This window comes from Myotis lucifugus, unplaced genomic scaffold (assembly GCF_000147115.1).
Source record: "Myotis lucifugus unplaced genomic scaffold, Myoluc2.0 scaffold_33, whole genome shotgun sequence".
In the NCBI taxonomy this organism is placed as follows: Eukaryota; Metazoa; Chordata; class Mammalia; order Chiroptera; family Vespertilionidae; genus Myotis; species Myotis lucifugus.
The window spans coordinates 1,805,217-1,819,111 of NW_005871081.1; the positions used below are offsets into that span (position 1 = coordinate 1,805,217).

The following is a 13,895-nucleotide window of genomic DNA, read 5'->3' on the forward strand; positions in this document are numbered from 1 at the left end:
TCCACTGGCGCATCTGTTCTTGAACCATTGTGCGCTTGTGTCTGTGAAGGGAGGGATTGTCTTACCTGGTAAGCCCGGAACACCTGGCCAGCCATAATCTCCTTTGGTGCCGGGCACTCCGGCCCGGCCAGGGTCTCCTTGTGGTCCCTGCTGGCCTGTCAGTCCTGGGAAGCCTGGGGGAGGGGGACACATCCATAAGTCAGACACAGGAACCCTGAGGACCCTGGGAGAGTGTTACCTGCCCAGCCTCAGGGCCTGCCTGCAGGGGACACGAGGGGGTGCTTGGGAAAGGACCAGCTTCCCTTCAAGCAGGGAATGGATGTGGCTTGGATCCTACACTGAAGTTCAGCGGGGTTAGCTCAGCCTTGCCAAAGAGAGAACAGCTTGTGTTTTCTTATTCTCATCCTATCTTCCAAACAGAAGTTTGGAGAGAACCCACGAAACCAGCCCTGGAGGATTAGCCTGTCAGAATCACGGGTCCCGGGCAGAAGCAAACAAAGCAAAAGCAGTAATAAGCCAAGAAGCACAAAACTAGTTCACTGTTTGCTTCTGGTCATTAACTTGGGATCCCCAAAGGAATTTCTGCATATTCAAATTCATGGACGAGATCCCGGAACAAGAACCTAGGCTGTGTTTATGGAGAGACAGACACTGGGCCACACCCCCCCTCCACTGCTCCCCTGTGCGTCCCCCACAGCCAGGTTGGTTGTTTCTGCGTATTTGACCCGAGGTGAATGGGCAACACGTAAGAGCAAGCTTCCTCGGGTGAAGTGCGATCCTAGCAGACAACTCCTTCCTTGGTGAGATTGGCTGCCTTTGTTCTGGGGTTTTGGAGATTGGGGGGCTCAGCCATACTCTGCCTCACTGGCCGCTGAACCGTCAAGCCATGCCCAGGGGAGTGTGTGCGCTGGAGGAAGGCTGCGTGACTACAGGAGACTTTACCTGCTTGCCCGACAACTCCGGGAGAGCCATGGGCTCCTGCTGTGCCCGTTATCCCGGGGAAGCCGATGTCACCTGCTGTTCCTTTCTCTCCAAAGAATCCCTTTAGACCTGTAACCACAGATTTGCTGCTTGGAACAAACCATCGGCATTGCATCGAACTGGGGCTTCATGCTTGTAGGGTTCAAGGGAATGCGAGTTAAAGGATGCTGCCATCCCACACTTTGTACTTCTGTTGTGAATGGGGTTAGCTAACATGTTCCTTCATCAACGGACTTTTTACCTAGTTCTTCCCTCCGAGCCTGTGATCAGCAGCCTCCAAACTGGCACCCAGGGGTCCTCACGCTCTGGTGTTGACACCCTCATGTAGTTCCCTCTCACACTGAATGGGCTGAATTGTGTCACTACCGGGATACTGTGGACATCACAGTGTGTCACTTCAAGCTTAGGACATAATATTCTTCCTTGCTTTCACTTTGTCACTTTGCTTGCTGGGGAGGAAGCCAGCTGCCATGTTGTGAGGACACTCAAGCAGCTCTGAGGCCCTCGTATTGAGGAACGGAGGCCTCCCACCAAGAGCCGTGTGAGAGCACCATCTTGGAGGAGGATTCTCCAGCCCCAATCCAGCCTTCGGATGACGTAGCCCTGCCGATGTCAGACTGGAATCTCATGGGAGACTGTGGGTCAGAACCATCTTGTTCCCGAATTCCTGACTCTCAGAAAATGTATGGGATAATACTTGCTTGTTGATGTCCCAAGCCACTGCATTTTGGGTACCTTGTTAAGCATCAATAGATAACTAATCAGAGACCTTATCAGAGTGGCTTTTAATGCGTGATGTGCAATGGAAACCTGGGGAATTTGTTAAACATGCAGATGTTTGAATTTCTCCCAAAGGTGACTTGGCAGGTCTGGGGGAAGGCCTAGAATCTGCATTTTAACAAGCACCTCAGGTCATGTGGAGGTGGTCTTGGACAGACATAAAGAAGTGCTACCTTCATGCTAGTGACAATGTTCTGTCAAATGCTGTGGTGATTTCTGGTACGCTGGGATTTTGAAAACTTCAGACCAACGTGAATTCCACACAATCACTTTTGTCCAGTGTCTTCTTAAATCTATGAGGCTATGGCTTAGACAAAATACTGTTGTTGTGGTGGTCTTAAAGAAAAACCACCTAAGAAGTTCTGCTTATTTTCTATTGATTCTTTTACTATTTTGAAAATCTGCTCAAACCCCTATGTACCCTGTTCATCTTCTTTCATACACCTTGGCCATCATCTCCACCCAAACTGAGGAAGTCTAATGTAGCTTGTTGCTTCATCCTCTGAGAGACCAAGTCTGGTCCTAGGCTTTCCAGTGCCTGTCACATGTGGGAGCTGATCTGACCCAGGACTCCACACCCACTCCCTCTGTCACATAGGGCAGGCTCTGTAGCTGATCCCACTTAGGCACACACCTCACTTGTCTTAGGGTGAATGGAACACCCCCAAGGATGGCTGATACAACGGTCACTGCCTCCCTGCCCCTGGCGATGGACAGGGTGTGAGGTTCTATTTCCTGGGCCCACAGTTTAACTAAAACTTAAACACTCAAGGGTAACAACCATTATTCTTGGGGAAAAGCAACTTCTCTTCTCTGACACATTTTCAGTTGTACACATGAGGTCATTAGTGACACGTGGCAAAGGTGGTCTCGCATTTCTGCTGTTATAAACCAAACTGCCAAAGTATAATTATTTAGGACAGGAGATTTAGCCAAGCAAGAGCCAGAAGGCTCAGCAGCCCAGGGTACCCTGTGACTGAAAAGAAAGCCATCGGGAGACCAAATTATAGATCCACGTGAGTCCAGAGAGGCTCATCGATGAGGCTGCCTATTCCCGACTGGTGGTCCTCTGATCCCATGCTAGACTGAATACTTCTTTCAAATCTGCAGCTCTTTCTAGTTTCTAGATAAAGAACCAGCTCAGCATCCTCCCATTGGCCAATCACATGAACAGACTCCCCCTCAACCAGGATTATCCCTAGAAAGACTTGGGGCTCCAGGCAGCTTAAGCAGTGTGAGGTCCCCCAAGATAAAATTTCCAGAAGAAGACATCATTCTACCAAAAGTCCCTTGGGGTCTGATTATATGCAAGAATTCTGACTTTGGACTTCAGGAATGCTCAGAGAGGCGTGACCTCACATGAGGCCCCCCAGTGCACACAGGGCCAGGGGCTACCCCTTCTTGTCTTACTCAAGAGATGGGCACGACTCCCACTGACCTTTCACTGTTTACAAGAAGCTCCAGTCACCCTATCATCTGCTCACGCCCTATAATGTGCCCTGGGAGCCAGGCTCTGCTTCTTCATGAGTCTCATTTTATGGACCATATAAAATGTTGACTTATGAGTGTTGATTCTGGCTACTTTCCCTTTCAGTGAGAGCCAGAGAGAGGTTCCTTGACTTTGTCTTCAGCTTTACTTTAATGAAGAATTCAGAGTCTCCCTTGCACACTGGGCTGGAAGACCTCAAACCATTCCCTCCAGCATGATCTATAATGCTTACCAAATAGTGATAGATTTGGCAAGCCAGCTCATATGTGACAGCACAAAGGGTCAGGGCTGTTGCTGAGAGGAAGAGATGGAGAATGACTTAGGTACCTGGTGTTCCAATGGCACCCTGTTCCCCCTTCAGGCCCGGGCTTCCTGGTAAATTTATAGTGTCTCCAACATCACCTGTTAGGTGCAAAAAAGATGGTTGGGAACAGGAGGTTAGTTTGGTAACTTCTGTCGTGCTACGTCCTTAATAAGAACAATGCTTCACAATAACTAATGGCACCTGCAGATCTGACATCACCGCAGCTCCCCAGAGTGCTCTGGGTGTGGATGCCCCCTTTCCCCACCCAAGCGACACTCACCAAAATCACCCGTGCGGCCACTCTCGCCATAAAGACCTGTTGTCCCTGGAGCACCCTTGTCACCCTAGAGTCAAGCATAAAATGATCTTAAAAGGCTGTTCATGAAATAAGTTTGTAATTTTGAAGGTTAGTGTACCCAACGATTTGGTATGCCAAAAACAACACCCAAAGTTTGGGATGCCATCATTTTATAGAAAACCCCTAAAGTTTTTTAAGAAGGTGGTTTGCTTACCCCTTCTTATTAAATGTAGTAAAATGAAACAGGGTTGACAGCTTTATTGAAATTAGTAACATCACTGGTGCAGATCATGGTCATGATGGTGGTGAGAATAACCATGCTGATTGCAACCTCACCCTAGGAGCCTGATTTTTTTTTTTAAATCCTCACTGGAGGATGTGTTTTTATTGATTTTTTAAAGAGAGAGAGAAACATCCATTGGTTGCCTGCCTCCTGTACACGCCCAACAGGGGATCACTGGCCTGAAACCTTGGTATGTACCCTGACTGGGAATCGAACCCACAAACTTGGTGCACAGGATGATACTCCAACCACTGAAGCCACCTGGCTAGGGCATCAAGAGCTTTTGAAGCCTCACAACAACCCTATGAAGCAGATGCTATTGACAGGTGAGGAAACTGAGACACAGATAGGTTAATATTATGCTCAAGGTCACTCAGCTACTAAGGGGCAGAATTGGGATACTGATTTGGGCTGCCTGATTCTCAAACTTGCTCTCTATTACATGGCTGTGCACATCCATCTATGGAGAGAGAGTGAGATTTCTTCTAAGCAATGTTTGTTGTTGATACTGAGATTGGGATGCTGTCTGAATTACTCTGTGACTCCAAAGAAAACATGGTTTTCTTCCCTGAAGTGCCTCCACCTCACAGGGAGGGTGGGTGTTCTGGTCTACCTTACTCCCTCTGGTTTCTATTTTAGCATCAACCTGTGACTTCAGAACTGCCCTTTCTTAGCATGGCTTAATTTGCGCCTCTAAATTATTAATGAAGCCCCATTCTGTGGGAGGAGAGGGAGGATGTGCCAGAGGCTATACCCTTGCTGAGACAACGCTCTAGTTTTCTTTCTTGCAGCTTGCTTTATTAAAACATGACTAATATACAGCGCCATACACTCATCTTAGATGTTCAATGAATTCTTACTCATATGATACCCAGATAAACATAGAGAACATTCAGCACTCTAGAAAGTTCCTTGGTGCCCTTTCCTACTCAACCATCCTGCCTCTCTTCTGATTTGCCTCTATCAAGTAGTCTTGTCATAAAAATGGAATTGTATCGTATGTTTCTGGTTTATTTCGTTCAACATAAAAACTGAGACTTCACACATTTGTGTTTTTGCACTTATCAATCATTCTCATTTTACTCCTGTGCACTAGTCCACTGACTGAAGGTACCATGTTTATTTATTCTGTTTCCTGTTGATGTTTCCCAGTTCTTGACCACCATGGATAAAGCTGCTGGGAATGTGGAAACTGACCTGACTAGCTGCACACAAGACTGGACTAAGATCCTATGATTCAGCACTGGGTTTTCGGTCCTGATGTCACATGTATGCTCGAGTTTAGAGCTCGAATCTCTAGAAATTCAATTTTGTCCTCTAGGTTCCCATGAAGAAATCCAGACACCGTGCTTCATCCAATAGGAACTCATGAAAGGGCAGCGGGGCCTGGGCGGCACCAACCGCCACGGTGTCGAATGAGCACGGCATTTCCTTACACTGACGCAGGGGCCCACACAGCCCTGGACCCGTGCCTTGGCCACTCATACACCGTAAATGCTGCCCACGGCACTCTGGCCAACAAGCAAGGGGAGAGGAGTTGACAAGAAGATGTGGAGTAAAAGGCACTCACCCTACTTCCTACGAAACCTGGAAACCCAGTAATTCCAGGGGAGCCTGGCACACCAGGGAATCCTGGCACACCAGGCAGGCCGGGAACTCCGATGTCTCCTTTCACTCCTTTGATGTAGCCGGGCCTTCCAGGCAACCCAGGGATGCCTGATATCCCAGGGACCCCTGGCATTCCCGGAACACCTGCAGGAAGACCCCGAGTGTGACGCTCTGGTGCTCCCCCTTCCAGGCTTTAAATTTTGCCGTCCCAAGTGCTGCAAGTCTTAAAATTGGAGGCAAGGTGAATCAGGCCTCGAAGAGCCACCCGAGAGCCCAGGCGGGGAGATGTCAGGGTATCAGAAGGGCCGGAACACAGTGAAGGCTGGTGTGGGCCCAGGGGTGTCGGTGGTGCAGAAGCTGCTGCCCCTTCAGACTGGAGAGGCAGGGGCAGGCACAGGGGAAAGGGGGTTTGGGCAGAGAGGGATGGGACCCCAGACCTGACAGCTCAGAGGCCAGACTGGATCTTTGGATGCCACCTCACCTTTTAATCCCAGGTAGCCCTTCAATCCCATAGGTCCTACATCCCCTTTTTCCCCTTTAAGGTATTTAATTTCTTCATCGATGCGGGGAGGCGGTCCTGGGGGACCCTGTTCCCCTCGGCTTCCTGGAAGGGAAGAGAATGCAATCATTTCACTTGACCTCTGGACCAGGCATAAACACCAAGGCGGAGCTGTCCTTCAGAACCTGAGCCGAGAGGCTCCGAGTGGAGGGGTGGCATGCGTCCCTGGCTTGGAGCCTGTGCACTGGGGTGAAGGGCTCGGACAGACACACCCCTGTCTTCTCCCTGCCCCCACGCCTCTCTACAATGGAGGTGTGGGCACAGAGCACATCGGGACGGAGGGACCTGCTCCCCTAACAGTGCTGCCAGGCAATGCAGGGATGAGTGTGACGGTAACACAGAACATGAGGGAAGGTTATGTATTCACACTCTGGTGAGACAGCGATCAAACACGATCACGAGGAGAGACACCAGCTCAATCCTTTTTTGTGGGCACCAGCTGGGCCTCAGAACCCACGGCAGGTCAGCCAGAGCTGGGAGGTCTCAGGACTATGCAGGTAGGGTGTTGCAAGGGAACTTGTGAGGGGTTCCTACACTGGCCAGGGGGTCTGGAAGGCTGTGGACAAGTCAGAGAATTGTGCCACAAGGTTCAGGCTGAGAATGTCCCAGAATCTGTGTTCACTGAATGGAGGGCAGCAGGTCAGGGAGAAAATGTAGTACCCTACCTAGACTGTAATTTCTATGTTTCTAAGAATTTGTAAACGTTTTAACTTTTTGAAGAGTTACATTCAATTTCTGAAAAACAGCTTGATTGAGATATAATTTACATACCATGCAATCCACTCATTTAAAGAGAACAATTCAATGGTTTTTAATGTGCTCACAGTTGTGCAACCATCACCACCATCTAACTTTAGACTATCATCATCACTCCTAAAAGCAATCCCGTGCCCATTAACAGCCATTCACCAACTATTCCCTAGCCCTAGTTTTTATTAGTTTGTGCCTGGCTTTTGGGGTTTCTAAAAGGTTGGTTCTGGGCAGTGTTATGCCCCCATAAACATGAGTGTCAACCCCGTGGGAAAGACCTTCAGAGAAGTAGGCATACCTTTGCCACCCGGCAACCCAGTTGGGCCCTTTGGCCCCGGAACGCCAAACCTTCCAGGCTCTCCTTTGTGTCCCGGCAGCCCGGGTCTTCCTTGCACCCCAAGCAGGCCCTGGAAACCATCCATCCCAGGTGAACCTCTAAGACCTGCGGAGCAAACAAGCAAAGCCCTGGGTTAGGCATGGATAAAGGCACGGCTATTTCAATCTCACTCGTCTGTGACATTCCCATGTGACTCATGTGAGAATATGCTAAGATTCTTGACCTAAAATAGGGATTTGCAGGATACCATTTCCCAAGAGGCTTGCCTGCTGACCTACTTCAGACTGAGGGGTACAGAAGCAGCCCATCTGCCCTCTGGCCACTGGGGAGAAGGCGAAGGCAAATGAACAGTGGTCAGGCACAAAGACACGAGGAAAAGTACGCAGAGTCCTAGGTCTGAGGGCCCACAGAGAAGAGGTGTGAAGGGGCACTAGAATTAACATGTGTCACACTCCCCCCCCCACCCCCCCAGCATGGGGGTCTGGCCGAGAACCATGGGAAGGTCAGACCACTGTGTCTCTGGCAACAGTCCATGGCCAGAGGGCTGCACTTCTAGATAAGCTGTTCTCAGTTACATGCAAATAAACCGATGCTGGCGACCAAGCCAGGCCCTTTGTTTTGGTTCTGTTTGCCAGCCAGGCACTGGGTTTGAATTCAGTCTCCACAGATTTCTGCGGATGAGAATAAGTCCTGTGCCTCAGGCAGTCGCTCTCTGGTAAGTTAAGAAATCAGCATTTTGGGCACATCGGCCACGTCCACCTAAGCAGCATCAGCCGGTTTTCCCAGTGTCTGAGGCCTCCAGGGCCAGGAGTCTCCAGGCTCCAGCCTGTAGGCACGTGGATGTCTTCCCCTGGCAGAGCTGTCCCATGTCCACGTGTAACCTGCCCAACCCCCTGTGAGGGAATTCCTCGTCATGGTGCACAGTTACCTTTTGGCCCAGGGGTACCAGGCATTCCGGCCATTCCTTTAAAGCCAGGGTTTCCTGGAGGACCAGTCTCACCCAACAGACCAGGGTCGCCTCTGTCACCGGGGACACCTTTCATGCCCAAAGGGCCAGGGACACCTGCATCGCCTGGTTCCCCTCTTTCTCCAGGCAGACCTGTCCAAGAGAGGGGAGAGAAAAATAACCCGGATGGATACACCACATACAGAGAGAATGCCTTTTACGATATGCTTAAATTACAAAAACTTATTGGATAAGAAACACTTCTTGGAAGGAAAACGTGAAACTATAACTATAAAGGTGAGTTTTAAAGGTGTGGCCAGAGTCTGTAGAAAACCCACAGGGCTGGCCTTTCTAAAGAGGTCTTTCTCTGAAAGCTGGAGGCGAATGTGGCTTCTCCCCGAATCTGACTTTCTCCACTTGAGCCTCTTGCCTTTGGAACCCAAAGGCGCGGGGAGCTAGAGCGGTGAAATACCAGGCGGGTACAGGGGGCTCTGCCAACTCTAAGTCAGGATGTGGTCCCACAGGCTACTCCCAGCTGCCTGTCCCTCTTGGCCATGGCAGCTCACCTGGGGATTAAGTTCTAGGGGAGGACTTGCCCCTGCCCACTTGGCTGCTCCCGCCTTCCCCTCCCCTTTCCCCTGCTCCCACCTCATTATCTCATTAGGGTGTCCACTGCTGCCCAGCTCAGCCTCTCCATCTCCTGCCACACAGCTGCCAGCTTTCTGAACGCAGCTTCTGTTAAAACCCCAGCAGCTCTCTTGCCTAGGGGATCTGACTCCTTAGCTTGGCATTCAAGGTCTTCTACACTGGGGCCGGATCTCCCTCTCCAGACCACCAGTCTCCTCCTCAGATTAAGCTCTCTCCAGCCAGTTTAGGGGATCGCAGCGCCAAAGCTTTCCTTGGGCATTCCCACCTCTGCCTGCCCATCTTCCATGCCTGGCTCATCTCCTCTCCTTCTCCCAGGATGGGTCCAGCCTGCCTAGCTCCCCTGCCCCTGAGAAACCGGGTGCCTCAGGGTCTGGTCACCCCATTGGCTGGCTCTGGCCAAACGCAAGCCTTTTATGTGTATAATTCTCTCCCCATTAAACTGTAGACTCCTTTAGGGTAGGGCACTCATATGGATTTTTACAAGCCACGCAACGCTCTGTATTTAGCTGGTGTTCCATGTTTGAGAACTGCTGAGGCCTGTGAACGCTGATGCAGAAAGCCCGAGACCTGCCCAGGGTTTCTGGTACCGTAAAACCAGGGGGTAGCTCGGTGCCCGGAGCATCTGCCCCACCTGAGTGGAGCCTCAGTTTTTGGACACAGTTAGTTTTGGACCAGCCAAGGCTACTCACGGGGATCCATGGGCCTGTGTGAAGGGAAGTGCCTGGCTTACACCTGGTTCCCTAGTGTTGACCAGTTATGGTCCTGGACAAAGCTGTCACCTGACTACGGCAACTAGGAGAACTAGGGTCACCCTGGATGGTGCCTGATCGACACATGAGCCTGACTTCTGTTGGCACCACCAAGGCCACCTCCCAGCCTCTCTGGGGACGCAGGGAGAAGGCACCATCTATCAGCCAAGGGCAGAGGCCTCGAGAGGAATCAGCCCTGCCGACACCGTAATGTTGGACCCCCAGCTTCCAGAACTGTGAGAGGATACCTTTCTGTCATTTAGGTGATGCAGTGTAGGTGCTTTCAGAACCCTTGCAGCTCCTGGAGAGGTGTGGGGGTCCTTGGAGCAGTTGAAGAACTCCCCAGGGGTGGAGTGGGGGTTTGTTCAGGCGTCAGTGCAAGTGAGGCTCCGACCCCTTGATGGGAGGGTGGGATTCTTACCTTCATGGCCGATGGAGCCTGGCAGCCCCAAGGGCCCCTCCTGGCCAGGAGACCCAGGGTAGCCATGCTGTCCTGGTGGCCCGGGCAGGCCTGGTTTTCCTAGAGGCCCTGGGAAGCCTAGCTGACCCTTTGGGCCCAGCATTCCTGGCATCCCTTGGCTTCCTGCAACAATCGAGACAAGAGTCGTGAGGCCAATCCCATAGGTATTGTCCATCTACATCCTTAGAATTGTTCTCTAAAAACAGGACTTAATTTTTTTCTGGATTGTAGGAACTCTGGGAAATACAAAGAAGTACAAAAGTTAAGGTCAAAGGAACTCACGCCATCACCTGGAGATACTTACTAACATCTTGGTATATTTCCTTCTGGCCTTTTTTCTATTCACATACATATACCCAGAAATAGATGTTTTACGAAACTGACATCACACTATAAGTAACATTTGAATTTAGCTTTTTTTCACTTGGCATTTTATTTTGAGCATTTTGACACCTTAAAAATACTCTTTACAAGCATGTTAAATGGCTACATGAATAATATCCCAGCACATACACACATCTGTGCCCATGTTGTCAGTTATTTCTTTAGGAACGAGTCCTAGAAATCAACTTAGTGTGTCAAAGCAAACGTGAACTTGATGGTTTTCTCTCCACACCATCACACAGCTCTCAGCACGCCTGCCCAAAGCGTTTTCCTCCCACTGCTTTCTGGAATGAGGGCTGACATTAAAACACAGACAGAAACCCGAGGAAAAAGTGGGGGTGTCTGCATGTTTTTGATTATGAGTTACAGTTCTTTCTCCTAGCTTTTGCTATTTGGTGAAATTTTTGTTCTTTGCTGATATTTTCCTTGGGGGATTTTGGCATTTTTCTTATAGATCTTAGTATCCCTCATGTACGTTAACTTATTTTCCTTCATATCTGTTTTAAAGTTTACCCTACTGCTCAAATGTTCATTTTGTTTTGACATGTAGAATGTTAAGATTTGTGTGCAGATTTCATACATATTTGTGGGTGTGTTTTCTTTTCCTTGATTTTATGTCTAGAATATCCTGTCCTAGCCAGAAGTCAGATAACTATGAGCATATATTTTCTTCTATTTTTTTGTTTTTTAAACACTAACAGCCAGGACCTCCTCATATTTAGGCATTTTGTCCTTTCTTCTTGGAACTTAGTCTGTTACATTCATCCAGTTGATACCAGTAGAAGGGCTGAGGACTGCCATTTGCATAATGTTTCTCCAATGACTCTCAGGGTCTCGTGCTCATTTGCCCCTGACCATCCTACCAAGTGTGCAGGGCTGACCTGGGGAGAGGAGGCAGACAGTGGGGGAGCGGGGGGTCGGGAGGGAGGGAGGAGGGGGATCATTAACGAAAGGGGTCACGTTAGTCTTGGACCAGCCCAGACTCTCAAGCCCACGTCCCAGCTGTCTGATTTCTTAAACTGCATCGGGGAGAAAGGGGTGCAGTAAGCAGGCTGCATACATTCTCACACACTCCAGTTTTGCTGTGGGAAATGAGGACACTTATTTTGGGTTCTAGCTTTAGAGTTCACAGCTCGGGAAAGTGTGATTGCTGGTGGCTGCTGGAGGTCTCGGGAGAGGAGGCAAGCAGTGCTGCCCGTGGTGAGGTTTTACTGGGAGGCCTGGCTCCTGGCACAATACTCCAGACAGACAGGGGATTTCACCACCAGCGCTCTACGCTGCATGAACTGAGAGCGCTGAGCAAGTGAGGTCATGGGAGCCGCGGCCAACAGGGTCGAAGCTGGTCTGAGCGCACGTTTCTGGGGTGCTTTCCCCACAGAAGTGGACAGGCCAGGCCATGAATAACTGGCTAAATGACCTCTGCTACTTAAGTGGTTGCCTTAAACACATCAGGGTGAGGCATTCTGTTCTTTCGGTTGTCTGTGGAGCTGAATATTTTAAGTCAATTTCCATTTATAGAACATCTGTTAAAAAAGGAACAACGGAAAAATCAGCTGCCCTCAGCTAAACAAAATCTGACCCGTGAATGTGTGTGATGACGTTATTCCGAAGTTCTGCTCAGAAACGTGGGCTGCGTCGGGTGCCTCCGTAACTGCCCAACCCGGCCAAGCAGCCAGGCGTGGGGCCATCTGCCTGTGGCTCCTTCTAGAGAAGGTGAACCCAGGATGAGGATTCTTGTCCTAAACACATGCTAGAGCAGCGGTTCTCAACCTGTGGGTTGCAACCCTTTTGGCAGTTGAACGACCCTTTCACAGGGGTTGCCTAAGACCATCCTGCATATCAGATATTTACATTACGATTCATAACAGTAGCAACATTACAGTTATGAAGTAGCAACGAAAATAATTTTATGGTTGGGTCACAACATGAGGAACTGTATTTAAAGGGCCAGAAGGTTGAGAACCACTGTTCTAGAGGAACGCTGGAACTCCGTGGGGAAAAGAAAAAGCAAGACTCCGGCTGTATGGTGCTGTTACCTCTTACCAAATCCCCGAGGAGGGATTTCGGAGCCACCCCTGCGAGCCACAGGCAGCCGGGTCAGGCCCCTGCTCCCCTCCTGCTGTGGGGACTTACCCCTGAATCCGGGTGGACCCATGTCTCCAGGAATGCCTTTCAGTCCGGGGTGTCCGGGCAGCCCAGCATCTCCCCGGGGTCCAGGCTGGGCTCCCAGGACTTCGCCAGGAATGCCTTTGTCCCCTGGGGGCCCGACTGGTCCAGGTAGGCCGCTGGGACCTGGGAGTCCATCCGGGCCAGGGAGGCCCATCTGGCCTTTGGATCCTCGGGGCCCCACGAACCCTAAAAGGAAACAGAGGTCATCCCTGTAACCGCAGGTCGGCACTGTGATGTTCAAGGAGAGGAATCAGAAAGGGCTGGGTCGAGGCTGGTCTGAGCGCAAGTTTCTGGGGTGCCTCCCTCACAGAAGTGGACAGGCCAGGCCACCAATAAATGGTTAAATGACCCCAAGTGGTTGCGTTAAACACATCAGGGGGAGGCATTTTGTTCTTTCGGTTGTCAGTGGAGCTCGATATTTTAAGTCAATTTCCATTTATAGAACATCTGTTAAAAAAGGAACGCCCTGACTGGTTTGGCTCAGTGGATAGAGCATCGGCCTGCAGACTGAAGGGTTCCAGGTTCGATTCTGGTCAAGGGCATGTACCTGGGTTTCGGGCACATCCCCAGTAGGGGGTATGCAGGAGGCAGCTGATCGATGTTTCTCTCTCATCGATGTTTCTAACTCTCTATCCCTCTCCCTTCCTCTCTGTGAAAAACCAATAAAATATATTAAAAAAAAAAAAAAGAACAACAACGGAAAAATCAGCTGCCCTCAGCTAAACAAGATCTGATCTGAGACCCAGAGGATTGCAGTCAGGTCGTCACTTCGAGCCCAAGCCCTGTCGCCCACTTGGGAGCCCACGGTGCTCACGGGCCCTCCTGCCTCCCCCTGCCGCTGGGCCCACCCCTACAGGGTAGCTACAGTGGATGAGGCCTTCAGAACTAATGCCTCCTTGGACGTAAATCATCATGAATCATGGTATCCGCGTTGTGCAAATAATCCCAAAACACTGTGTTTGTGGGACCGTCAGGATTGTGTGTGCAAGTGAGGGACAGAGTGGTGTTGACGGAAGACCCCTCAGAGCCCAAACTCTGCCCCTGTAACTTTCTCCCTGGTCATCAGTCAATTTGGAAACGCGTTGAAGGGGAATCGATAGTCCTTTGTCATTGTGACTGTCAACCTCCCATATTTGGATGGAGGAAGTGA

At 50.2% G+C, this 13,895-nt stretch overlaps 1 protein-coding gene across 1 annotated transcript in view; it reads right to left on the bottom strand.

The window, feature by feature from the left end:
• Positions 1-13,895, bottom strand: part of COL4A2 (collagen type IV alpha 2 chain) — a 183,828-nt gene that overhangs the window by 13,672 nt on the left and 156,261 nt on the right. The window contains 10 exon segments of the mRNA XM_014454193.2: positions 66-173; positions 943-1,050; positions 3,578-3,652; positions 3,835-3,898; positions 5,706-5,887; positions 6,225-6,347; positions 7,351-7,494; positions 8,318-8,488; positions 10,154-10,315; positions 12,710-12,931. Coding sequence (XP_014309679.1) covers positions 66-173; positions 943-1,050; positions 3,578-3,652; positions 3,835-3,898; positions 5,706-5,887; positions 6,225-6,347; positions 7,351-7,494; positions 8,318-8,488; positions 10,154-10,315; positions 12,710-12,931 — 1,359 coding nt within the window.